This window comes from Theropithecus gelada, chromosome 20 (assembly GCF_003255815.1).
Source record: "Theropithecus gelada isolate Dixy chromosome 20, Tgel_1.0, whole genome shotgun sequence".
In the NCBI taxonomy this organism is placed as follows: Eukaryota; Metazoa; Chordata; class Mammalia; order Primates; family Cercopithecidae; genus Theropithecus; species Theropithecus gelada.
Genome location: NC_037688.1, coordinates 54,299,571 through 54,324,855, shown reverse-complemented (window position 1 = coordinate 54,324,855; position 25,285 = coordinate 54,299,571). Strand labels below are relative to the sequence as shown.

General features: G+C 55.5%; 1 protein-coding gene across 1 annotated transcript in view; it reads left to right on the top strand.

Moving 5' to 3' along the window:
* Window positions 1-24,964, top strand: part of SETD1A (SET domain containing 1A) — a 28,831-nt gene extending 3,867 nt beyond the window's left edge. Inside the window, exons 4-19 of the mRNA XM_025370640.1 lie at window positions 501-771; window positions 2,897-3,018; window positions 3,257-3,486; window positions 3,772-4,621; window positions 4,760-5,545; window positions 6,044-6,220; window positions 6,664-6,751; window positions 8,721-8,878; window positions 9,022-9,109; window positions 10,796-11,137; window positions 19,164-20,222; window positions 20,529-20,701; window positions 20,786-20,896; window positions 21,106-21,225; window positions 23,935-24,072; window positions 24,151-24,964. Of these exons, the coding sequence (XP_025226425.1) occupies window positions 501-771; window positions 2,897-3,018; window positions 3,257-3,486; window positions 3,772-4,621; window positions 4,760-5,545; window positions 6,044-6,220; window positions 6,664-6,751; window positions 8,721-8,878; window positions 9,022-9,109; window positions 10,796-11,137; window positions 19,164-20,222; window positions 20,529-20,701; window positions 20,786-20,896; window positions 21,106-21,225; window positions 23,935-24,072; window positions 24,151-24,324 (4,887 nt within the window). The 3' untranslated portion in view covers window positions 24,325-24,964. The remainder of the gene's footprint in view (window positions 1-500; window positions 772-2,896; window positions 3,019-3,256; window positions 3,487-3,771; window positions 4,622-4,759; window positions 5,546-6,043; window positions 6,221-6,663; window positions 6,752-8,720; window positions 8,879-9,021; window positions 9,110-10,795; window positions 11,138-19,163; window positions 20,223-20,528; window positions 20,702-20,785; window positions 20,897-21,105; window positions 21,226-23,934; window positions 24,073-24,150) is intronic.
* The last annotated feature ends 321 nt before the right edge of the window (window positions 24,965-25,285 follow it).

The window sequence follows — 25,285 nt, the reverse complement described above, 5'->3', positions numbered from 1 at the left end:
TCGCCTTGTTGCCCAGGCTGGAGTGCAGTGGTGTGATCTTGGCTTAGTGCAACCTCTGCCTGCCAGGTTCAAGCAATTCTCCTGCCTCAGCCTCTTGAGTAGCTGGGATTACAGGTACCCACCACCATACCCAGCTAAAATTTTTTTTTTTGTATTTTTAGTAGAGACAGGGTTTTATCATGTTGGACAGGCTGGTCTTGAACTCCTGACTTCTGGTGATCCATCCACCTCATCTTCCCAAAGTGTTGGGATTATAGACGTGAGCTACCACACCTGGCCTAGTTTGCACATTTCCGTTCTTAATTCTTGCTATCCTATGGTGATAAGAATTCAGGGAAAAGGGGTCAGGTCTGATGGATCCCTTATTATGGGCCCCTTCCCTTGCCCATCACTTTCCTGGATCTCTCTCTTGACTTCGTGGAGCTTGCTAAAGTTTCCCGAAGGACAAAGGAACAGTGGTCAGTGTTGAGACCCCATACCAACTCCTGTTCTTTCCCCAGCTGGACGAGTTCTATATTGGACAGATTCCACTGAAGGAAGTGACTTTTGCAAGGCTGAATGACAACGTGCGGGAGACCTTCCTGAAGGATATGTGCCGTAAGTACGGCGAGGTGGAAGAGGTAGAGATCCTTCTTCACCCCCGTACGCGCAAGCACCTGGGCCTGGCCCGTGTGCTCTTCACCAGCACTCGAGGCGCCAAGGAAACAGTCAAAAACCTCCACCTTACCTCCGTCATGGGCAACATCATCCATGCCCAGCTTGACATCAAAGGTGAGGACTCCTGTGCCTGCCACTCAGGCTTGGCCTCCAACGGAGGTTGTACATGCAAATGCCTGTCAGGGTCAGGCAGGCACCCAGGGTCATGATCTGAAACTGTTGGGGCCAGTTGTGTTTCTGAAATCAGATCAGATTTTAGAGTGGAATTATGGTACATGGATTTGTGTGTGTGGTGTCTCCAGCAAGGTTGGACAATAGGCCATAATCAAGCACATAACTATCTGTTAAAAAAAGAAAAAAAAAAAAAAAATCATATGAAGGGTTGTACTAGGTAGGATGAATAGATTGTAGTAAATCAGCCCAGGTCAGGTTGGTTGGTTGGTTGGTTTTTGAGACAGGATCCTGCTGTGTCACCCAGACTGGAGAGCAGTGGCGTGATCTTTCCTCACTGCAGCCTCCAACTCCTGGGCTCAGTCACCCCAGCCTCCTGAGTAGCTGGGATTACAGGCACGCACCACCATACCTGGCCAACATTTTTTTGATTATTTGCAGAGATGAAGTCTCGCTACACTGCTCAGCCTGTTTTTAATTTTTCTTTCTTTCTTTCTTTTTTTTTTTTTGAGACGGAATCTCGCTCTGTCACCCAGGCTGGAGTGCAGTGGCACAATCTTGGCTCACTGCAACCTCCACCTCCCAGGTTCAAGCGATTCTTCTGCCTCAGCCTCCTGAGTAGCTGGGATTACAGGTGCATGCCACCACGCCCAGCTAATTTTTGTATTTTTAGTAGAGATAGAGTTTCACCCTGTTAGCCAGGCTGGTCTTGAACTCCTGACCTCAAGTGATCTGCCTGCCTCAGCCTCCCAAAGTACTGGTATTACAGGTGTGAGCCACCGTGGCCCGGCTCTTTTTTCTCTACGCTGTTCTATAACCTATATAGGTTTTAATGCCAGATTCACTGGATTTTCTGTGTTTTTTGGTTTGAAAATTTGAGATAGTAAAGGAGCTGTGAATGCAAGCGAGGTGATCTGGGCTTCTGTGTTGAGTGATGAGGAGCAGTGGGGTCTGTGGCGAGCTGCAGATTGCAGTATTGTCTGAAGGAGGCAGCCGTTAGTAGGCACTGGCCAGTTTGCAAGTGGGGATGAGGTTTAACATTCCTGAATTTGATTTGTAAAAGAAAGCCAGCCATCCTGGCTAACACGGTGAAACCCTGTCTCTACTAAAAAAAATGCAAAAAACTAGCCAGGCGAGGTGGCAGGCGCCTGTAGTCCCAGCTACTCGGGAGGCTGAGGCGGGAGAATGGCGTAAACCCGGGAGGCGGAGCTTGCAGTGAGCTGAGATCCGGCCACTGCACTCCAGCCTGGGCGACAGAGTGAGACTCCGTCTCAAAAAAAAAAAAAAGCCAGGGCCAGGATGCGGTGGCTCACGCCTATAATCCCAGCACTCTGGGAGGCCAGGGTGGGTGGATCACTTGAGGACAGGAGTTCGAGACCAGCCTGGTCAACATGGTGAAACCCCATCTCTATTAAAAATAACAAAAATTAGCCAGACGTGGTGGTTCATGCTTATAATCCCAGCCACTCGGGAGCCTGAGACATGAGAATCACTTGAACCTGGGAGGTGGAAGTTACATCATGCCACTGCACTCCAGCCAGAAATATGGGTTTTTGTGTGAAATCTAAAAACATGGTTTTAAAATACCATGTTTCCCTTCTCACAAGGTGTTTCTGAGGTGTTCACAGCGCCTGCGGGATCCGTTAGTCCCCGGGTTGCTCTTCTGCAGGCTTTAGTTTACAGGATAAAGAGCATGGGGTGATCAAGCCTCTGGGTTTGAATTCCAATTCTTTCACTGACCAATTCTGTGACTTTGTGTAGGTCACTTTTAAGCCTGTAGAACAGAGGTACTGATGCTTCCCTTCTGGTGATCCAGCATGGGTAAAATAAGTAGAAGTGTTTTTGGTAAATCGTGAAGTGTCGTGATATATGTTGTTTGTGGTAGTTCAGAGGTAGAGATGAGGTAGAAGATCCCAAAGGTAGAGTTATGGTAGGAGAACTGAAATCCTGAAACCCAGACTCCAAGAAATTGTAGGAAACTTGAGGCCTGAGAAAGAAGCAGGAATACCAGATCAGGAAGGAGTTAGTGTCTCCATCTGACAATTGGTTCCCATTTCCCTCCCTCCAGGACAACAACGAATGAAATACTATGAACTAATTGTCAATGGCTCCTACACCCCTCAGACTGTGCCCACTGGGGGCAAGGCCCTGAGTGAGAAGTTCCAAGGCTCGGGTGTAGCCACTGAGACGGTGAGAAGCTTGTGGCTGCCACAGCCCCTAGCCATGTGGGCATGGTGCCCGGGTGCCCAGAGCAGGAGCAGTCTTCGGGAGGTTCCGGGCTTCCCTGTTAAACATAAGAAGAGCCAAGCAAAGCTGCTGAGATGCTTTCAAAAGACAGGGAAATAGGATTCCTGGTTTGGGGAAGGGCAGGTTTTCAAGTGGTGTCTTGAGCCCATTCCTCTCTCCTTGCCCTGCTCTGTCGCTCCAGGCTGAATCCCGCCGTCGCTCTTCCTCCGACACTGCCGCCTACCCAGCAGGCACTACTGCAGTGGGCACTCCTGGCAACGGCACCCCCTGCTCCCAGGACACAAGCTTCTCCAGCAGCCGACAAGATACCCCATCTTCCTTTGGCCAGTTCACCCCTCAGTCTTCCCAAGGAACCCCCTACACGTCTCGGGGCAGCACCCCCTACTCTCAGGACTCCGCCTACTCCAGCAGGTACAGAGCAGACCCCGCCTGGGGCCCCGCCCGCAGAGTCTGGGAGCTGCCACTGGGAAGAAGAAGCCCAGAGTCTCTCCAAGAGGGAATTGGAAATAATTTGTCCTAGTTTTTCTGTGGATTCAGTCAACAAATTGCTGTCCTCAGGGAACACACTAGCTAGGAACCCAACATATAGCTCTTCTTTTGAGGGCAGACTAGAGGGGCTTTGGGCCCTAGGACCCAGGACGCTCTGGTTTAGTCGTAGAGAGCTGAGCCCACCTAACTCCCCTGCTTCTTCTCCAGCACCACTTCAACCTCCTTCAAGCCCCGGCGGTCAGAGAACAGCTACCAAGATGCCTTTTCCCGCCGCCACTTCTCTGCATCTTCAGCCTCCACAACCGCCTCCACGGCCATTGCCGCCACCACTGCAGCCACCGCAGCATCCTCCGCCTCTTCCTCCTCTTTGTCCTCATCCTCTTCGTCATCCTCTTCCTCCTCGTCCTCTCAGTTTCGTAGTTCTGACTCAAACTACCCAGCGTATTATGAAAGCTGGAATCGCTACCAGCGCCATACTTCCTACCCATCACGCCGGGCCACGCGGGAAGATCCCCCTGGAGCCCCCTTTGCTGAAAATACAGCTGAGTGCTTCCCACCTTCCTATACCTCCTACCTGCCCCCCGAGCCCAGCCGGCCCGCCGACCAGGACTACCGGCCTCCTGCCTCAGAGGCTCCACCCCCGGAGCCTCCAGAACCTGGCGGAGGCGGGGGTGGAGGAGGGCCCAGCCCTGAGAGAGAAGAAGTTCGGACTTCCCCCCGCCCAGCCTCACCTGCCCGCTCCGGCTCCCCAGCCCCAGAGACCACCAATGAGAGCGTGCCCTTCGCCCAGCACAGCAGCCTGGATTCCCGCATCGAGATGCTGCTGAAGGAGCAGCGCTCCAAGTTTTCCTTCTTGGCCTCTGACACAGAGGAGGAGGAAGAGAACAGCAGCGTGGGCCTTGGGGCCAGAGATGCAGGGAGTGAGGTGCCTTCTGGGTCAGGGCATGGGCCCTGCACACCCCCTCCAGCCCCAGCTAATTTTGAGGATGTGGCACCTACAGGGAGTGGGGAGCCAGGGGCTACCCGGGAGTCTCCCAAGGCAAACGGACAGAACCAGGTGAGATTGGGGTCAGCCAGAGGAGGCACCTGGGCTCTGGGAGTCAGGGTTGGGCCTAGGGGAGAGGGAAGGGAACTAGACGAGAAAGTAAGGTTTGGGACAACAGAAGCCTTCTGTGACCCTCCTCTGCCCCTGCAGGCTTCTCCATGCTCTTCTGGAGACGACATGGAGATCTCCGATGACGACCGGGGTGGCTCACCCCCTCCGGCCCCGACGCCCCCTCAGCAGCCTCCGCCGCCTCCCCCTCCCCCGCCTCCTCCTCCTCCCTACCTGGCGTCCCTTCCCCTTGGTTATCCTCCCCACCAGCCTGCCTACCTCCTCCCACCCAGACCTGATGGGCCGCCGCCCCCTGAGTACCCCCCACCTCCTCCACCACCCCCGCACATCTATGACTTTGTGAACTCCCTGGAGCTCATGGACCGACTTGGGGCTCAGTGGGGAGGGATGCCTATGTCCTTCCAGATGCAGACCCAGATGTTAACTCGACTCCATCAGCTGCGGCAAGGCAAGGGATTGATTGCCGCCTCAGCTGGTCCCCCCGGTGGGACCTTTGGGGAGGCCTTCCTCCCATTCCCACCCCCCCAGGAGGCAGCCTATGGCTTGCCCTATGCTCTATATGCACAGGGGCAGGAGGGCAGAGGGGCATACTCGCGGGAGGCCTATCACCTGCCCATGCCCATGGCAGCCGAGCCCCTGCCCTCCTCCTCAGTCTCGGGAGAGGAGGCCCGGCTGCCACCCAGGGAAGAAGGAGAGCTGGCAGAGGGCAAGACCCTCCCGACGGCAGGCACCGTGGGCCGTGTGCTCGCCATGTTGGTCCAGGAGATGAAGAGCATCATGCAGCGAGACCTCAACCGCAAGATGGTGGAGAACGTGGCCTTCGGAGCCTTTGACCAGTGGTGGGAGAGCAAGGAGGAGAAGGCCAAGGTGAGGCCAGCACCTGGGACCAGGGAGCCCTGGGCTCTGCAGGAGGAAGTGAGCCTCTGACTCCTCCAGGCTGCACAGCTCAGAGGAGACAGGTAACAGAGGCGAGTGGAGAGAGGCCGCAGGCCCTCAGGGCTGCCCTGACTGGGCAGGGGAGTTGGGGGCACAGAGAAGCAGGCACAGATGGGCCTGGGAGGCAGCAGACCTTTGTCCTGGTTCCATTGCTTGGTTGCTTGTGGTGGACAAGGCCCTTAGGTCTCTTCAAACTTTGGTCTTCCATTTTGCCATTTGTGAAGTGGGAATGGTGGCTATTTCTTAAGGCTGGTGGGCGAAATGAGCAGACTTTTGAGAAAATGCCATGTGGGGGCTGGGACAGGTGTGACCAAGATATGGAGCAGCAAGTAGATGCGTTCTGTATTCCTGGGGTCCGGGAGTAGGTCTCAGGCAGGAGGGAATGCCTGGGTTCTGGGCGCTGGGGCTCAGCCCCACTGCTGCCTGCAGCCATTCCAGAATGCGGCCAAGCAGCAAGCCAAGGAGGAGGATAAAGAGAAGACAAAGCTGAAGGAGCCTGGCCTGCTGTCCCTCGTGGACTGGGCCAAGAGCGGGGGCACTGCGGGCATCGAGGCCTTCGCCTTTGGGTCAGGGCTGCGAGGGGCCCTGCGGCTGCCTTCATTCAAGGTACTCAGAACTGTCGTTTTGTGGGGTAGGGTGGGGAAAGGGAGAGGGGTGCCCCCTTCCTTGGGATAGGGGTGGTCAGGAACTATGAGCGTTTGAGCTCTTTTTTTTTTTTTTTTATTTTTGAGACAGAGTCTTGCTCTGTTGCCCAGGCTAGAGTGCGGTGGAGCTCACTGCAACCTCTGCCTCCCGGGTTCAAGCGATTCTCCTGCCTCAGCCTCCTGAGTAGCTGGGGTTACAGGCGCCCGCCACCATGCCCGGCTAATTTTTGTATTTTTAGTAGAGGTGGCGTTTCACTATGTTGGCCACGCTGGTCTTAAACTCCTAACCTCAGGTGATCCACCTGCCTTGGCCTCTCAAAAGTGCTGGGATTACGGGAGTGAGCCAGCGTGCTCTGCCTGAGTATTTGAGTTCTAAACGAGCCCCATCTTCTCCCTGTTCCCCAGGTAAAGCGGAAAGAGCCATCGGAAATTTCCGAGGCCAGTGAGGAAAAGAGGCCTCGTCCCTCCACTCCTGCTGAGGAAGATGAAGACGGTGAGCAGGGTCAGGCATAAGGAGAAGGGGTGGTCTGTGTGGGTTCTGATGGGAGAGCAAGGGTCGGGGATGAAGGGGTTGGGTCGTTCTGAGGGCAGAGCAGGTGGAGGTGCAGGGTTGAAATGCAGCAGTTCTGAGAGGTATGGGATACACCAGGTAGGGTTATTCCTGGATTGTAGTTGCGGGTCTTCCTCTGGTCTGCTGATTTACATTTTCTGTATTTTGGGTTTTTCCACCCATGAAATTCAGTGTCTGGAATCACGGAATTCCAAGTTAAATGAGGCATCTCCCCAAGTTTCCCACCTGATGCTCATGCCCTCCTACCACCTTCCTCCCAGTGTGCTCGAGTTTCAGCCCTTGCTTGATAGCTACCATGGCCTGGAAACTTCCCCACTGAGTCAGATCTGCTTCCCTGGAGACCCACTGGCCCTCGTACTCTTTTCTTGGGCTAGGCATAACAAATCAGCTCCCGCTTCCACCCGACCAGAAAATGATACAAGATCAAATGGGCAGGACATATTTAAAACTGTGTGGGCTGGGCACAGTGGCTCTTGCCTATAATCCCAGCACTTCGGAGGCTGAGGCAGGAGGATCACCTGAAGTCAGGAGTTCAAGACCAGCCTGGCCAACATGGCACAACCCTGTTGCTACTAAAATTACAAAACAGCCAGGCATGGTGGTGTTCACCTGTGATCCCAGCTACTTGGGAGGCTGAGGCACGAGAATCACTTGAACCCAGGAGGTGGAGGTTACAGTGAGCCAAGATCATGCCACGGCACTTCAGCCTGGGTGATAGCATGAGACTGTGTCTTAAAAAAAATATATATATATGTATTATATATGTATTTTTATATGCATACATACATATATATGTATTCATATATTTATGTGTATATATGTGTAGATGTGTGTAGATATGTATATATACGTATATATGTGCATATATGTATGTGTATGTATATATGTGTGTATATATATGAAGGCCAGGCACGGTGGCGCTCACCTGTAATCTCAGCATTTTGGGAGGCTGAGGTGGGCGAATCACGAGGTCAAGAGATCAAGACCATCCTGGCCAACGTGGTGAAACCCCGTCTCTACTAAAAATACAAAAATTAGCCAGGTGTGGTGGCGGGCGCCTATAGTCCCAGCTACTCGGGAGGCTGAGGCAGGAGAATTGCTTGAACCCGGGAGGTAGAGGTTGCAGTGAGCCAAGATTGCGGCACTGCACTCCAGCCAGGTGACAAAGTGAGACTCCATCTCAAGAAAAAGAAAAATACATATATATACACACAGATGTATATATACCTGAAGTCAGGAGTTCAAGACCAGCCTGGCCAACGTGGCACAACCCTGTCTCTACTAAAAATACACAACAGCCGTGTGTGTGTATATGTGTGCGTGTATATATGTGTGTGTATATATGTGTGTGTGTACATTGTGTGTGTGTATATATGTGTGTGTGTATATATATAGGTATGTGTATATATATAAAGGCCAGGCACGATGGCTCATGCCTGTAATCCCAGCACTTCAGGAGACTGAGGCAGCAGGATTGCTTGAACTCAGGAGTCCAATACCAGCCTGAGCAACATAGGTAGACCCTGTCTCTACAGAAATTTTTAAAAATTAGCTGGGTGTGATAGCATGGCCCTTTATAGTCCCAGTTACTCAGGAGGCTAAGGCAGGAGGATCGCTGGAGCCCAGCAGGTTGAGGCTGCAGTGAGCTGTGATCACGCCACTGCACCCCAGCCTGAGTGACAGAGCAAGACCCCGGCTCAAAAACAAAAACCAAACTGTGAAACATGAGGTAACTGTGAGGTGTTTGCGTTTCTCTGGTGAGCTTCCAAATTCTCATCTGTAAAATGAAGACCATCAGGAAGACTGGTAATAGTGTATGTAAAGCCGTTGTGCAGGGCAAGTATCTTGTAGTTGATGGTAAATTTCCCCAACTACCACTCTGCTGGCCTAGACCCTGAGCGAGAGAAGGAGGCTGGAGAGCCCGGACGTCCGGGGACCAAGCCCCCGAAGCGGGACGAAGAACGAGGCAAGACCCAGGGCAAGCACCGCAAATCCTTTGCTCTGGATAGTGAAGGGGAGGAGGCGTCCCAGGAGTCCTCCTCGGAGAAGGTGAGGGCCTGGGCGCTGGCTCCCAGCTGAAGCCTGCTTCCCCATAGCCAGCATCTCTGTGATTGGAGCCCAGGCAGCTGTGCCTGGTGGAGGACCAGTTGTCCCTTTCCTGTTGTTAGTCCCCATTTGTCCTTTTTCTTAAGGATGAGGAGGATGACGAGGAAGATGAGGAAGATGAAGATCGAGAGGAAGCTGTGGATACCACAAAGAAGGAGACAGGGGTGTCGGATGGTGAGCACAGACAGCGGAATTGACTTTGGGCTCGGAGGAGGGGTTCGGCTGCCTGGCTAGCCCTTTTCTGAGCCCACATGACCTTCCTTGGGCTTGTGGGTCACCTTTGCCCTCTGCGAGGGCATCTGTTTGGGCCACATTCTTAGGAACCCTTGGCCCCTTGACAGCAATAAGCTCAGTGCTCAAAATGCTCCCTCCTGCTCCCTCTTCTGCTGAGACATAGCTGTCCAAAAGGACAGCCTGGAAGAATCTTTTTTTTTTTTTTTTTTTTTTTTAAATGAGAGTCTCACTCTTGTTGCCCAGGCTGGAGTGCAACGGCGCAGTCTTGGCTCACTGTAACCTCCGCCTCCTGAGTTCAAGTGTTTCTCCTGCCTCAGCCCCCCTAGTAGCTGGGATTACAGGCACCTGCCACCACACCCAGCTAGTTTTTTGTATTTTTAGTAGAGATAGGGTTTCACTATGTTGGCCAGGCTGGTCTTGAACTCCTGACCTCAGGCGATCCACCCACCTCAGCCTCCCAAAGTGCTGGGATTACAGGCGTGAGCCACTACACTTGGATTTTTTTTTTTTTTTTTTTTTTTTTTTTTTTGAGACGGAGTCTCGCTTTGTTGCTCAGGCTGGAGTGCAGTGATGCGATCTTGGCTCACTGCAACCTCCACCTCCCTGGTTCCAGCGATTTTCCTGACTCAGCCTCCCAAAGTGCTGGGATTACAGGCGTGAGCCACCACACCTGGCTGATTTTTGTATTTTTAGTAGAGATGGGGTTTTATCATGTTGGCCAGGCTGGTCTCGAACTCCTGACCTCAAGTGATCCACCCACTTCAGCCTCCCAAAGTGCTGGGCTTTCAGGTGTGAGCCACTGCACCCAGCCTCTTGCAGCAGTCTTGACTGATTGCCCTGTCTCTGTTTCTGTCCTTCTCCCTCTATTCCAGTTGATTTTCCAAACTGCTTATAGAATCTCTTTCCTAAAATGCACCCCTGACCCTGTGACTTCCTTCCATAAGGTCCTTCCTGACAACCTGTTCTCCGCAGGGTGTCCCCCCAACCCAACACTGTGGGCCGTTTTTATCTCCTGGCCCTGCTGTGTTCAGCTCCATCTCGCCCTCCTCCAGTCCCCTTCCCAGCTGCCACCACCACCTTCTAGTCTAACTTACCCAATTCTGTTCCTCAAAAACTGTGAAATTCTTCAGTTTCTTTGAGCCCTTTCCATACATGAGCAGTCTCAGAGTATAGAACCTGTCGTGTTTTTTAAGCTTTTCAGCCCAGAATCCTTTTTCACCCAGTCCTTCGTCCAGACTGAGTCCCAAGACCCACTTTGGGAAGGTTCGAGTGCCAGAGCAGCCTGCCTGCCAGTCTCCAAGCCTCCACTTCCTCTTACCTCGGACATCCCTGTGTAGTCCCCATGTCTGCATGGTGGACTCCTTGTCCTTGAGTTCACCTTGTCCCCTGGGGTACCTTCCCTGTTGGGCCTCTTTAGACAGAGTCTGGGGCTTCCTCTGCCATCCTCCCTGCGTGCTGATGTTTATCTCACAGTGAAAATGGTTTGCTTATGCAGCTCCTTGGTCTGTTGGACTTCCCCGTCCCTAGCCCAGAGCCCAGCATCCACAGCAGGGAGTGAGTGAGGAGCCCACGGCTGACCAAGTGAGGTCTGCCCACCTCTCCTGACTGCCCCTTCTGGATTTCCAGGCGAGGACGAGGAAAGCGATTCGTCCTCCAAATGTTCTCTGTATGCTGACTCAGATGGCGAAAATGACAGCACATCGGACTCCGAGAGCAGCAGCTCTTCCAGCTCCTCATCCTCCTCCTCCTCATCGTCCTCGTCCTCCTCGTCCTCTTCATCCTCTGAGTCCTCCTCTGAAGATGAAGAGGAAGAGGAGCGGCCAGCAGCCCTTTCCTCAGCCTCCCCGCCCCCCAGGGAAGTCCCAGTGCCCACACCAGCACCTGTGGAGGTGCCAGCGCCAGAGAGGGTTGCAGGCTCCCCAGTCACACCCCTGCCTGAACAGGAGACATCTCCAGCAAGGCCTGCAGGTAGGTGCCACAGGGGTGTCGGTTGGATCTGTGTGTGTGTGTGTGTGTGTGTGTGTGTGTGTGTGTGTGTGTGTGTGTGAGAGAAAACAGTGGTGCCTGCATTTATTGTGTACTTCTAATAGTGTGACTTTATTAGAAAAACATACAAAGAAAATGTCACCATCTCTTGTCATTCCCTTTTGGAGACATTGATTGTCTGACACACTCAAACTGCACTGTCATGGTGGTTTACAGAACCCCAGGCTAAGCTGGCTACTAAAGTAAAATGGGTTGGTCTCCTCTCAAGTAAATTAAGGAGAAAGTGCCCAATTGAGTAAGTTCTTCCTCCTAATTTTTCTTAAGCCTGTTCTTCAGTGAGTAGTGATTAAGTGCAGGTGATTAAATGGGCAAATAGGTAGAAAACAAGTATGAACATTAACACAGAACTTGGTTCTAGCTGCTTTCCTTTGTGGATTTGTTGTTATACTCTAGCACATTCGCATAGCTTAGCCTGCTGCGGGAACCACTCTTTCAAGCAATAGGTATTTATTGAGTGCTCATTGCAGCCAAACAGTAGGTGCAGGGGATGGGATGTTGAGCCTTGCAGGCAGCATTCTCACTCATCAAGCTTACAGTCTATAGGGAAAGACATCTTCATTGAGTAAGAAATACATAGGAGGCTGGGCATGGTGGCTCACGCCTGTAATCTCAGCACTTTGGGAGGCCGAGACAGGCGGATCACGAGGTCAGGAGATCGAGACCATCCTGGCTAACATGGTGAAACCCTGTCTCTATTAAAAAATACAAAAAGGCCGGGCGCGGTGGCTCAAGCCTGTAATCCCAGCACTTTGGGAGGCCGAGATGGGTGGATCACAAGGTCAGGAGATCGAGACCGTCCTGGCTAACCCGGTGAAACCCCGTCTCTACTAAAAAATACAAAAAACTAGCCGGGTGAGGTGGCAGGCGCCTGTAATCCCAGCTACTCGGGAGGCTGAGGCAGGAGAATGGCGTAAACCCGGGAGGCGGAGCTTGCAGTGAGCTGAGATCCGGCCACTGCACTCTAGCCTGGGCGACAGAGCGAGACTCCGTCTCAACAACAACAACAACAAAAAAAATACAAAAAAAATTAGCCGGGTGTGATGGTGGGCGCCTGTAGTCCCAGCTACTTGGGAGGCTGAGGCAGGAGAATGGCGTGAAACTGGGAGGCGGAGCTTGCAGTGAGCTGAGATCGCTCCACTGCACTCCAGCCTGGGCAGCAGAGCGAGACTCTGTCTCAAAAAAGAGAAAGAAAAGACCAGCCTGGGCAACATGGTGAAACCCTGTCTCTACAAAAATTAGCCAGGCATGGTGGCACACGCCTGTGATCCCAGCTGCTTGGGAGGCTGAGGTGGGAGGATCGCTTGAGCCCAGGAGGCAGAGGTTGTAGTGAGCCAAGATCACACACCACTGCACTCCAGCCTGGGTGGCAGAGCGAGACCCTGTCTCAAAAAAAGAAAAAGAGGCCGGGCGCGGTGGCTCAAGCCTGTAATCCCAGCACTTTGGGAGGCCGAGACGGGCGGATCACGAGGTCAGGAGATCGAGACCATCCTGGCTAACACGGTGAAACCCCGTCTCTACTAAAAAATACAAAAAACTAGCCGGGCGAGGTGGCGGGCGCCTGTAGTCCCAGCTACTCGGGAGGCTGAGGCAGGAGAATGGTCTAAACCCGGGAGGCGGAGCTTGCAGTGAGCTGAGATCTGGCCACTGCACCCCAGCCTGGGTGACAGAGCAAGACTCTGTCTCAAAAAAAAAAAAAAAAAAAAAAAGAAAAAGAATACCTAGGAAAACCTGTGGTTACAAATCATGAGAAGCACCAGGAAGAAGTGCAGGGCAGCCAGCCGGAGCACACCTGCAGAAGGAGGAGGGCTTCCTGCTGAGGTACTGCTGAGCTGAAGTCTCGGCAAAGCAGGCAGAACAGCTGGCTTAGCATGTGCCAAGGCCCTCCGGCAGGGGAAGCAGCGGGTTCAAAGACCTGGGGAAGAAAACCGACCCTCCAGAGGGTTGAGCACAAGGAGGTGGTGGGGTGGCTGAAACTGGAGAGGTGAGTGAGGGTTGGGCCCAGCAGACGTATAGGCCAGCCATTGTCAGGAATTTGGCCTTTATTTTGAAGTAGAAACCCATCAGAGTAATGACATGGTCATATGTGTGTTTCAAAAAAATGTAGTGCAGAGAGAAAGCTTGGAAAGGGGCCACAGTGGAAGTAGGGCGCCTCTTAAGTGGCTATTGTAGAATGCAAGGCGAATTATGGTGGTAGCTTGGACTTAGGTAGATTGGACAAGGATGGATCAAATAAGTCAGTGTTCAAGATGTGCTATGAACTTTAGGAGGCCGAGGCGGGCACATCACTTGAGGTCAGGAGTTCGAGACCAGCCTGGTCAACATGGTGAAACCACGTCTCTACCAAAAAATACAAAAATTAGCCAGGTTTGGTGGTGTGTGCCTGTAGTCCCAGCTACTCGGGAGGTGGAGGCACGAGAATTGCTTGAACCCGGGAGGTGGAGGTTGCAGTGAACGGAGATCATGCCACTGCATTCCAGCCTGAGTGACAGAGTGAGACTCCCATCTCAAAAACAAGTTGTACTGTGAAGATGTATGTGGCCTCCCCGGGGCTCCCAGTTGCACATTGTTGAGAATCCATGGTCTGAGATAGGCAGCGCCCACAGGAAGACCTCCTCACACTGATGCACTCTACTAAGCTCCAGACTCCGTGAGAGGGGAGTTGAGGCTCTCATTACACCTCAGATGACTCTCCAACCTCTCCTGGGCCCACCGGGTAGCAGAAGGGCCTGTGGGGTCACCGGCAGGTCAGAAGGCATGGCTCTTAATCCTCTTCCATTCTCATCAGAGCAGGAAGGAGAGGGGCTCACCATATCTGCATTTCAGAAAGCCCGTTCTAGCAGGAGGAGGAGAGATTTAGAAGAGGGGAGGAAGGAGGTGGGTGACATGAGGAGGTTTGAAAGGATTCTAGTGAGCTTTAATGGCATGAACCAAAGCCGAGGGGTTCTAATGTGGCAGAAGAGTGGAGTAGAAAGGGGGGTGAGGATTGGAGGGAAATTTAGGAGGTAGGATGACTTGGTTAAACTTCCCCCAGAAAAGAAACTCGGGAAGAAAATCAGGATTAGGAAGAAAACTGATGAGTGTAGTTGGGGTAGCGTTTGAGATGCCCCTGGGGGCTTCCCGGTAGAAACAGTGGCTGCTGGATCCATGGTTCTGGGGTCTGGAAAGAATGGTAGGCCGGATATGAGATCGGTGCTTAGGTCTTGGAAGTACAGCAGTGAATTCACTTGTAGACCCAGGTAGGCGAGTGGAGGGAGATAAAAGGCAGAGCCTTCCCATCCTGTAAGAGCAGTAGGCAAGCAGGGCCTGAGGAGGCTGAGAGGGGTGACCAGAGGCGAGAAGGGAAGCAGGTAGTGGAGAGGTTCTGCGAAGGAGGGAGTGGCCTTGTATCACCAGACCACCAGCAAGGCTGAGATAGGCAGTATCTGTTGGATTTGACAGTTACGAGGTCATTGGTGACCTTATCAGTTTCATTTGAGTGGTTCAGACTGAAGCCAAGGTATAGGGTGTTAAGGAATGAGGGGAGGGGAGTTTTCTGGAAGGGTGGACCACTCTTGCTGAGATAAAAAGGAGAGTTGGGGCCGGGGGCAGTGGCTCACACCCGTAATCCTAGCACTTTGGGAGGCTGAGGTGGGCAGATCACTTTAGGTCAGGAGTTCGAGACTAGCCAACATGGTGAAACCTCGTCACAACTAAAAATACAAAAATTGGGCTGGGTGCAATGGCTCATGCCTGTAATCCCAGCACTTTGGGAGGCTGAGGCAGGCTGATCACGAGGTCAAGAGATCAAGACCGTTCTGGCCAACACCAACATGGTGAAACCCCATCTCTACTAAAAATACAAAAACTAGCTGGGCGTAGTGGCGCACACCAGTAATCCCAGCTACTCGGGAGACTGAGGCAGGAGATCGCTTGAACCTGGGAAGCGGAGGTTGCAGTGAGCCGCGATCGTGCCACTGTACTCCAGCCTGGTGACAGAGTGAGACTGTCTCCAAAAAAAAGAAAAAGATTAGCCATGCGTGGTTGGCAGGCACCTGTAATCCCAGCTGCTCAGGAGCCTGAGGCAGGAGAATCACCTGAACCTGGGAGGTGGAGGCTGCAGTGAGCTGAGATTGTACTACTGCACTCCAGCCTGGGCGACAGCAAGACTTTGTCTCAAAAAAAAAAAAAAAAAAAAAGAGTTGGGGGTTGTGACATCAGCTCCCATGTGTCAAGTACCCATGTGTGCCAGGCTCTGGGCATAGCATGTTGACAATTCATTGAATCCCCACAACCTCCCCTTTTTTTTTTTCCTGAGACGGAGCCTCATTGTGTTACCCAGGCAGGAGTGCAGTGGTGCAACCTCGGCTCACTGCAACCTCTGCTTCCCGGTTTCATGCAATTCTCCTGCGTCAGCTTCCCAAGCAGCGGGATTACAGGTGCACGCTGCCACATCTGACTAATTTTTGTATTTTTAGTTGAGACAGGTCTCACCATGTTGCCCAGGCTGGTCTCGAACTCCTGACCTCAAGTTACCAGCCCACCTTGGCCTCCCAAAGTACTGGGATTACAGGTGTGAGCCACTGCGCTTGCCCCACAACCTCCCTATGATTCCCATTTTATAGATGAGGGCTTCAAGGCTTAGTGAGGTGCAGGAATAAGCTCAACGTTACCCAGCCAGAGTTGGAGAGAGAGCAAGAAGAGAGGGCAGGGTTGAGGGAGGGGTTAGCTTTTCCAAGTAGGTGAGGCTTGGGCGTGTTCCACTGAAGGGAAGCAGGGCCAGGTAGATGCGCCGGGAGAGAGGAATGCTTGCTGGCATGGCCTTCTTGGGGAGGCGGAGGAGTAGCCTCCAGATCTGATGCAGGTATACCCTTCAGTGGGGAGGCAGGAAGATGGGGGTGTTGTGCCTGAGGCCTCTTTTAACCCTGTACTGTAGGAGTGTGAGCGGAAGGGTGGAGTAAGAACCTTGGAAAGTGGAGAATGAGGATGAAAGTTGCTCCAGTCCGGACGTGGTGGCTCACACGTGTAATCCCAGCACTTTGGGAGACCGAGGCAGGAGAATCTCTTGAGCCCAGAAGTTCGAGACCAGTCTGGCTAACAACAACAACAAAAAAGAAGCTGGGCCTAGTGGCATGAGCCTGTGGTCCCAGCTCCTGGGAAGGCTGAGTCAGGAGGATTGCTTGAGCCTAGGAGGTTGAGGAGGCTGCAGTAAACAGTGATTGTGCCGCGGCACTGTAGCCTGGAGACAGAGCGAGCCTCTTGCCTGGGCCTCCCCATGCTGGAAGGCCCTGCCAGAGCTGGGGCCTGGGGATGAGGGGAGAGGAGGCTGCTGGCTGGCTTCACAGGGTAGAGGTAGTGGAAGGATGAGGACCTGGGGCTGTGGAAGGTGCCGGGACAGGAGAGGGCAAAGTACCGGCCCTGCGGTCTGGGCAGGGTGGAGGAGGAAGTTAACTTAAGAAGAGGGTGATGTGCTAGAGGGAAACTGAGGGATGGGAAGTTGAAGGTGCAGTGGGGCGGACTGAATGGACAGTGGGGAATGTTGGAGAGGATGGGGAATCTTCAAGGGGGAGCCATTCTGGGGGTTGACAAGGCCAGATGTGTGGCTGCTTGAGGGGAGCTGAGGGTGATTGAAGGGGATCACTGGAGATGCGAGAATCCAGGTAAACAGGTGTGATCGTGAAGTCCCCTGGGGAGGTGGCAGAGGTGGGAGAGGAGAGGAAGATGCAGGCAGCCCCTTGGTGTCTGGATAATGAGAGAGCACCTGAGTTACTAAGGACAGAGGAGCCATGGCTCCGAGCGAGGGGTCCTTAGTGAAGACTCACTGAATTTCTCTTTTTTTTTTTTTTTTGGAGACAGAGTCTTGCTCTGTCGCCAGGCTGGAGTGCAGTGGCGCCATCTCGACTCACTGAATTCTCAGCCTCCCAGGTTCAAGTGATTCTCCTGCCTCAGCCTCCTGAGTAGCTGGGACTAAGGCACACGCCACCACGCCCAGCTAATTTTTGTATTTTTAGTGGAGACAGGATTTCACCATGTTGGTCAGGATGGTCTCAATCTCTTGACCTCGTGATCCACCCACCTTGGCCTTCCAAAGTGCTGGGATTACAGACGTGAGCCCCCTCACCCAGCCAGTTCACTGAGTTTCTAATAACCGGAACCAGTTTCAGTAACCACCGTCTTAGTGATGGCCCTGGGTAGGGGCAGGTTATGCAGTAGCAACTGGCTTCTGGGGACTCACCCCATGGACCTGAGCGTGGCAGTAGAGCAGTTCTCAGAGGAAGGTGGTGGGAGTCGTGTTGACTGGGCAGGTGCCCCCAAAAGTTGTCTCCTAAATGAAAGGAATGGGCAGGTTTCCTTCGGGACAGTCGCAGAGGGAAGTGTGTGTGCAGCAGCTGTGCTGGTGGAGGAGTGTGTTCTCCTTCAAGCAAGGCTTCCCGAGGACATGCAGGTGGTCCGTTGGGGGCGCTGCCCCAGCGTGGTGGGGAGGAAGGTGAGAGGAAACCTGGGCGAATCTGGGTCCTTGCTAGCTTCCTGGAGTGGGTTGCTGCCACAGGCTGAGACCCCAGCGGGTGTCCAGAGCCTAAGGTACAGCCTAGGGCCTGGCTCAGGGCGCCAGGGGTGGGAGTGCGGTGGACTCAGGTGAATCGCTGCCTTCTAGGGCTGGGCCTGGTACTGGGCCCTGTTGGCGCTGAGTGGGGAAGCCAGTTGTGAAGCCATTGAGTCCCTGGGCTGCAGTTCAGAGCATGAGCTCAACCCACATGGCCTGGGAGCAGAGCTTGTTCTGTCATCTGGTAACTGTGACCGCATCTCTGTGCCTCAGTTTCCCTGTCTGTAAGATAGGACCCTCTGCTGGGCGCGGTGGCTCACGCCTGTAATCCCAGCACTTTGGGAGGCCAAGGCGGGCAGAGCAGGAGGTCAAGAGATCGAGACCATCCTGGCCAACATGATAAAACTCTACTAAAAATACAAAAATTAGCTGGGTGTGGTGGCACATGCCTGTAGTCCAGCTACTCGGGAGGCTGAGGCGGGAGGATCGCTTGAACCTGGGAGGCGGAGGTTGCAGTGAGCCGAGATCATGCTACTGCACTCCCACCTGGCAACAGGGCGAGACTCCATCTCAGGAAAAAAGAAAAAGATAGGAACCTCTTTGAGCTGTTGTGAGGATTACATGAATTACTCTACGTAAGAGGTGTGATTGGTGTTAGGCACAAAATCCATCGGGCTGGCTCTGAGAGCTTCATGCAGGCTTTCCCAGGGATGGTGGCCAAGGGAGGATGCACTCCCTGTCCCGGGGGTGCTTTGGGGAGGCAGCACCCCCAGCTTGGAGCCAATGTGTTCCCTCCCCAGCCACCCGCATCCTGGGATCTCCGCTCCAGCCCCACTTCTCTGGCAGGGCTGTCTCCTGCCCCTCCCCCCGGGGCATGTTCCAGTTCTGTAGGGGATGGGGAGGAAGGCAAGTTTCATAAAATATTTTAATACAGAGATGCTGCTTTTTAGGTTGTATCATGTTCACCTCGCTAAACTGAGAATATTGTTTATGGTGGAGGTAATGGATGTTTTAGCTGAAATGAGGCTGACTGGGTCCTTGGCATGGGACATGGCTGGGGCCTGGGCACAGGGCTGTCCTGCCAGTCTGGGTAGGAAAGCAGAGTCCAGGGCAAGTGGTGCCGCCTTTCTCAGCGTGGCTACAGCTTATGTTTTGGTGGTGTCCCCCGTTGGACTGTGGCTCCGGGAGGACATGGAAGGTGTGTGTGTACCCCACACGTGTCACAGTGGGAACGAACAGGTGGGAAACCTCCTCTCATCAAGGGAGTTCATCTTGTTGGGATGTGGGGCTGAGGCCAGAGCGTCTGTGTCCCCCCGAGGTTCCTGGGTGGAAGCGGGGGAGAGCACACGGCCTGTGGTCATGGGCGGCCAGGGCGGCTGAGCCTGGGTCGCCCTGACCTCCTTTCCTTCCTCTGTGCTTCCTTCCCAGGCCCCACGGAGGAGCTGCCCCACAGTGTGCCCCCCCCTCCCCCAGAACCACCTGCTGGGCCCCCGGCCCCCCCCCCATGCCCCGATGAGCGTCCCTCTTCTCCCATCCCCCTCCTGCCCCCACCCAAGAAACGCCGGAAAACTGTCTCCTTCTCTGCCATTGAGGTGGTGCCAGCCCCAGAGCCCCCTACAGCCACACCGCCGCAGGCCAAGTCTCCCGGACCAGCCTCCCGCAAGGCCCCCCGGGGCGTGGAGCGGACCATCCGCAACCTGCCTCTGGACCATGCATCTTTGGTCAAGAGTTGGCCGGAGGAGGTGTCCAGAGGAAGCCGGAGCCGGGCTGGAGGCCGAGGCCGCGCCACAGAGGAAGAGGAGGCTGAGCCAGGGACAGAGGTAGACCTGGCGGTCCTGGCTGACCTGGCCCTGACCCCTGCCCGGCGGGGGCTGCCTTCCCTGCCTGCTGTTGACGACTCGGAGGCCACAGAAACATCGGAGGAGGCTGAGCGCCCCGGGCCCCTGCTCAGCCACATTCTCCTGGAGCACAACTACGCCCTGGCCGTCAAGCCCACAGCACCGACGCTGGCCCCGCGGCCCCCAGAGCCAGTGCCTGCACCCGCCGCCCTCTTCAGTTCCCCAGCGGATGAGGTCCTGGAGGCCCCTGAGGTGGTGGTGGCTGAGGCGGAGGAGCCCAAGCCGCAGCAACTGCAGCAGCAGCGGGAGGAGGGCGAAGAGGAGGATGAGGAGGAGGAGGAAGAGGGGGAGGAGGAGGAGGAGGAGTCCTCTGACAGCAGCAGCAGCAGTGATGGGGAGGGCGCCCTCCGGAGGCGCAGCCTCCGCTCCCACGCCCGGCGCCGCCGCCCACCGCCCCCACCCCCGCCACGGCCGCCCCGCGCCTACGAGCCGCGCAGTGAATTTGAACAGATGACCATCCTGTACGACATTTGGAACTCGGGCCTGGACTCAGAGGACATGAGTTACCTGCGGCTCACGTATGAGCGGCTGCTGCAGCAGACGAGCGGGGCCGACTGGCTCAACGACACCCACTGGGTTCATCACACAAATATCCTGAGCGTGGGAGCTGGGGCCGGCGGCCTTCCCCGGGACACATGGGCTTGGGTCCTCCTCCGACCCCTCCTGGCACCTGCATCTGTCCCCAACTCTGCCTCCCCTCTGGCTCCAAGCCATCTTTTTCTCTCCGCCTGGTGCCTCTTCTGCCTTCCAAAGCATTTCTGGCAGGAACCATGGGGCTGGGGCTTCCTCCCCTCTCCCTCACCTGAGTATGTTCAGCGGCGTGGGCCCCGCCCTCTCCTTTGGCTGGGACGCGGGTGGCCGGAGAGGAGCCGTTCTCTTCCTTAACACCCCGCACTCACCAACCTGACCACCCCAAAACGCAAGCGGCGGCCCCAGGATGGGCCCCGGGAGCACCAGACAGGCTCGGCCCGTAGCGAAGGCTACTACCCCATCAGCAAGAAGGAGAAGGACAAGTACCTGGATGTGTGCCCAGTCTCGGCCCGGCAGCTGGAGGGCGTGGACACTCAGGTGGGCCCGACCCCGCCGCCGCGTGCTCCTCCCACCACTCACCTCTCTGCCCTGCTCACCTCCTCCCTGCCCTGCATCTCACAGGGGACGAACCGCGTGCTATCCGAGCGCCGGTCCGAGCAACGGCGGCTGCTGAGCGCCATCGGTACCTCCGCCATCATGGACAGTGACCTGCTGAAACTCAACCAGCTCAAGGTGAGACCGGGCTGCGGGAAGGCCTGGGTGGGGTAGAGTGGGGCAGGAAGGGACAGAGGCCAGGGGACCACCCAACAGGCTCCTGTGGCTCCCTCAGGTGGAGTTGGGGGATAAGCGGCCAGAATGCTCTCTGCCCAGGAAGTCTGGGAAGAGCGAGGGTCTGGGGTGTGGCAGGCGTCTGGCAGTTGAGTCTCCCTTCTGCCCCCCAGTTCCGGAAGAAGAAGCTCCGATTTGGCCGGAGCCGGATCCACGAGTGGGGTCTGTTTGCCATGGAACCCATTGCTGCTGACGAGATGGTCATCGAATACGTGGGTCAGAACATCCGTCAGGTGAGATTGCACTCCCAGCCCCGCCCCGGCTTCTGATGCAACAAGACGGCATGGAGGCTCACACACATGCCATTTGTCCTGGTTAAAGCCTTGCACACCCCCTAGCCCCGGTACCTAGCCAGTGAGACCAGCCTCCCTCCAGTGTGGTCAGCAGCAGGTGTCAGTCGTCCAGCAGGAGGCACAGCTGATGGCACTGCTCCCTGCTTTTTTTTTTTTTTGGAAACATAGTCTTTCTCTGTTGCCAGGCTGGCGTGCCAGGGCGCAATTTTGTCTCACTGCAACCTCTGCCTCCTGGGTTCAAGCAATTCTCCTGCCTCAGCATCCTGAGTAGCTGGGACTACAGGCGTGTACCATGTGCAGCTAATTTTTGTATTTTTAGTAGAAACGGGGTTTCACCATGTTGGCCAGGATGGTCTTGATCTCCTGACCTTGTGATCTGCCTGCCTCGGCCTTTCAAAGTGCTGGGATTACAGGTGTGAGCCATTGTGTCCGTCCAAGCGCTGCTCCCTTTTTTTTTTGTTGTTTTTTTTTTTTTTGAGACGGAGTCTCGCTCTGTCGCCCGGGCTGGAGTGCAGTGGCCGGATCTCAGCTCACTGCAAGCTCCGCCTCCCGGGTTTACGCCATTCTCCTGCCTCAGCCTCCCGAGTAGCTGGGACTACAGGCGCCCGCCACCTCACCCGGCTAGTTTTTTGTATTTTTTAGTAGAGACGGGGTTTCACCGTGTTAGCCAGGATGGTCTCAATCTCCTGACCTCGTGATCCGCCCGTCTCGGCCTCCCAAAGTGCTGGGATTACAGGCTTGAGCCACCGCGCCCGGCCCGCGCTGCTGCCTTTCAAAGGGCCTGGGAAGCAGGAGGACAGGCACTGAACAAGTATCCACACAAAAGGATGGTGTTCCAGCCTGAGCAATACTGCCAGACCCCGTTTCTGCAAAAAATACTAAAGCTAGCCGGGCGTGGCGGTGCATGCTTGTGGTCCCAGCTACCCAGGAAGCTGAAGTGTGAGGATCACTTGAGACCACAAGGTGGAGGCTGCCGTAAGCCAAGACTGCACCACTGCACTCCAGCCTGGGCAACAGGGCGAGGCCGTGTCTCTAGAAAAAACAAAAGCCAAAAGGATGGCATTTGGTATTCACAAGATCTGGGGAGTTGGGCCATGGGAACACACACCTGGGGGGCCTAAGACCTCCTGGAGACCATGGTGCTTGAGCAAAGCCAAAAGGAGCTCGCAGGCCCAGGCGAGTGGCATTGTGTGTGTGCTTGGTTGCGGGACACCACGTGCACGGGCCTGGAGGCAGGATTGTCTTGTGAGAGTATGGAGGTCAGCTTGGCTCATTAGAAACCAGGGCCATGGCCGGGCTCGATGGCTCATGCCTGTAATCCCAACACTTTGGGAGGCCGAGGGAGGCGTATCACCTGAGGTCAGGAGATTGAGACCAGCCTGGCCAACATGCTAAAACCCCATCTCTACTAAAAATACAAAAATTAGCCGGGCGTGGTGGTGGGCGCCTGTAATCCCAGCTACTAGGGAGCCTGAGGCAGGAGAATCGCTTGGACGTGGGAGACAGAGGTTGCAGTGAGCCAAGAGCGCGCCATTGTACTCCAGCCTGGGTGACAGAGCAAAACTCTGTCTCAAGGAAAAAAAAGAAACCAGGGCCAGTGGCAGTGACATGCAGCTGGAGGCTGGAGGGGACAGGGAGCCCAGACCGCACGGGCTTGGGAGCCTGTGAATCCACTCAGGCCTGTGGCGAGAGAGGAGGAAAGTCCCGGAGCCTTCCGCAGGAGAGGGCCCCGTGGCTAGTGAGCTCCCTGTCTAGGCTGACACCAGTGTCCAGGCAAAGGCAAGGGTGGCCCGACCCAAGCAGTGGCAGCAGAGGTGACAGAGAAGGTGCAAGGTGGTTGACTGAGCTCAGCAGTGAGAGGGTGAGGGGGATAGGAGGCCCTCGGTGCTGCTCTTAGCCGCTGGGAGTATGGTGGGATGGCCAGTGAGCTGGGAGTGAGGAGGAAGAACAGATATGTGGTCAAGATGAGCTCCAGTCTGGACATGTGGGGTTGCAGTGCCCCAGGGACATCTAGGGGATGACGCCCAGCAGCTCCACTGAGGTGGCTTTTGGCTGGAAATGGAAGTTTGGGAGGAGTCCCCACCACACAGCTGGCGGCTGAGGCTCTGGAAGGGAGTGAGGTCACCCGAGGAGGACACGCAGAGGCTCCTCACTGTCTTCTGGGAAGTAAGGGTTGCTCCTCACAGGGGTGCGGGGCGGGCGGCCTGCTATTTGCATTGGTCGGTGGCAGCCAACAGGTGCCTGTTTTGGAGAGAGGTCCAGGGAGGAGAGATGAGCAGGGTGCCATTGGTGACATGGCCACTGTCATTTCAGGAGCTGCCCCAGCCCCAGACTTGCCCCAGCAGTCCGGGGACCCCACTGTGATCAGGCAGATGCTCGAAGGAGCCAGTGGCTCTCCTTCCCGATGCAGATTTCCCTGGAGTCCCCTGCGGGTGACTTAGAATGGCCACCAGAGGCTTAGTATGCTGCCCCAAAGAGGGAGGGCTCCTGGAAGCAGAGTCGAGAGAGTCAGTGCCGGGTTAGCGGGAGCCGGAGGCAGAGCTGCAGCTCCAGGCCTGGTGGGCATGGACCTGGGGTGCTGGCTGGCAGGTGTGCTCGGGGGCAGGAAGTGGGGGGCTCTTCCCTGACCATCGCATCTCACCCTGACAGATGGTGGCCGACATGCGGGAGAAGCGCTATGTGCAGGAGGGCATTGGCAGCAGCTACCTGTTCCGGGTGGACCATGACACCATCATCGATGCCACCAAGTGTGGCAACCTGGCCAGGTTCATCAACCACTGCTGCACGGTGCGTCAGGGGCTGGCCGGGGCAGGAGTTCGGGGGTCGGTGGGGGTGGCCACGGCTCACATGCCCTTCCCTCCGCAGCCCAACTGCTACGCCAAGGTCATCACCATCGAGTCCCAGAAGAAGATTGTGATCTACTCCAAGCAGCCTATCGGCGTGGACGAGGAGATCACCTACGACTACAAGTTCCCACTGGAAGACAACAAGATCCCGTGTCTGTGCGGCACGGAGAGCTGCCGGGGCTCCCTAAACTGAGGTGGGGCAGGACGGGTGCCCACACCCCTATTTATTCCCCCTGGTGCCCTGAGCTCCCAGCACCCCCCAGCCTTAGTGGGCTCAGCAGGGCCCACATGCCCCCATCTCCAAGCGTGGGGTTGGGGCGCCCCAAGCCCAGCGAGGGAGCCTCAGTCCCTGGAGGCAGCTTCTGCCTCTCCTGTCGCCCCTGCCCACCACCCCCTGATTGTTTTTCTTTGCGGAGAAGAAGCTGTAAATGTTTTGTAGCAGCCAGCAGCTGTTTCCTGTGGAAACCTGGGGTGCCGGCCTGTACAGATTCTGTCCTAGGGGCTGCACAGTCCTCTCGCTTTGTGTTCATGGGGACTTCCCCTTATGCCCTGTGTGTACCCCTCCCCAGTTTAGGGGTCTCTGGGGCAGTGGCCATGTTCTCCCCCTGGGGGGGCTCTGCACCCCCAGTCCTGGGGACTCCGTGCCTGGAACCCTGCCTCATCTGTTCCTGCCAGACCCTGAGGGTCACCCTCCCACCCTGGTGTCACGCCCCGGCTCAGCCAGGCCAGGATGGCGGGGTGGGCCCCTTCTGCTGGGCTGGACTGTACATATGTTAATAGCGCAAACCTGACGCCACATTTTTATAATTGTGATTAAACTTTATTGTACAAAAGTGCTTGGTTGGTGTATTTGGGCAGGAGCGAGGGGTTGGGGGTGGAGGGCACAGAGGATTGGGCAAGATGAAGAGAGGGAAAAGTGAGTACCAGAAGTGTGGGGCTGGTAAAGGGGCCTTCAGGCAACAACCCAGACCTGTGGAGGCCCCGAGACTGCTTTGGACCCCTAGACAGGCCGTGGCAGCCGCAGCCGCACCCACACCAGGAATCCCCCACCAGTGCCCGCCAGGGCGGTGCCAAGGTCAGGCCTCCCCTTCCCAGAACCACAGCTGCAGCTGGGCCTCTGGCCTCCTGGGAAGCCCAGCGGGAGGGAAGGCCTG